The following is a 573-nucleotide window of genomic DNA, read 5'->3' on the forward strand; positions in this document are numbered from 1 at the left end:
TGCTGCAGCAGCAGCAGCAGCAGCAGCAGCAAGAGGAACAGAATGCGTTGGACGCAGCAAGTAGATCTGCTGCTGCTGCAGCAACAGCAGCAGCAGCAGCAGCAGCGGCAGCGCCAGAAGCAGGGTTCAAGGCTGCTGCTTCACAGCACGAGCAGCAGCAGCAGCAGCAGCAGCAAACTCTATCAGCCAAGAGAGACAGCAGCAACAGCAGCAGCAACAACAGCAAGCTGCGTGGCCGCTCGAGGAGCTCTGTCAGCAGCAGCAGCCGCCGCAGCAGCAAACGACGCGTGAGCATCAGCAGCAACAGGTGCAGCAACGGCAGCAGCAGCAGCAGAAGCAGCAGCTGCAGCAGCAGTCGCAGCAACAGCCGCAGCAGCAGCAGCAGCAGCAGGAGTAGCAGCAGCAGCACCCGTCTGGTCTCAGCTGAAGACGACCTGGAGGAGGAAGCTTTGCTGCAGGATCTGCTGCTGCAGCAGCAGCAGCAGCAGCAGCAACAGCAGCAAAAGCCGCTGCTGCGGGGAGCCCTTGCCCATGCATTGGTCTCTGTGCATCTCTCCTCGCTGTCTTTAACTC

General features: G+C 60.9%; 2 protein-coding genes across 2 annotated transcripts in view; one reads left to right on the plus strand and one right to left on the minus strand.

Moving 5' to 3' along the window:
* Positions 1-397, plus strand: part of EMH_0045370 (uncharacterized protein) — a gene marked incomplete at both ends in the record, with an annotated part of 939 nt that extends 542 nt beyond the window's left edge. The window contains one exon of the mRNA XM_013496062.1: positions 147-397. Within this exon, the coding sequence (XP_013351516.1) occupies positions 147-397 (251 nt within the window). The remainder of the gene's footprint in view (positions 1-146) is intronic.
* A 22-nt stretch (positions 398-419) lies between these two features.
* The window catches only part of EMH_0045380 (uncharacterized protein), a gene marked incomplete at both ends in the record, with an annotated part of 6,496 nt that continues 6,342 nt past the window's right edge, over positions 420-573 (minus strand). The window contains one exon of the mRNA XM_013496063.1: positions 420-467. Coding sequence (XP_013351517.1) covers positions 420-467 — 48 coding nt within the window. The remainder of the gene's footprint in view (positions 468-573) is intronic.

This window comes from Eimeria mitis, genomic scaffold (assembly GCF_000499745.2).
Source record: "Eimeria mitis Houghton genomic scaffold, Emh_scaff1892, whole genome shotgun sequence".
In the NCBI taxonomy this organism is placed as follows: Eukaryota; Apicomplexa; class Conoidasida; order Eucoccidiorida; family Eimeriidae; genus Eimeria; species Eimeria mitis.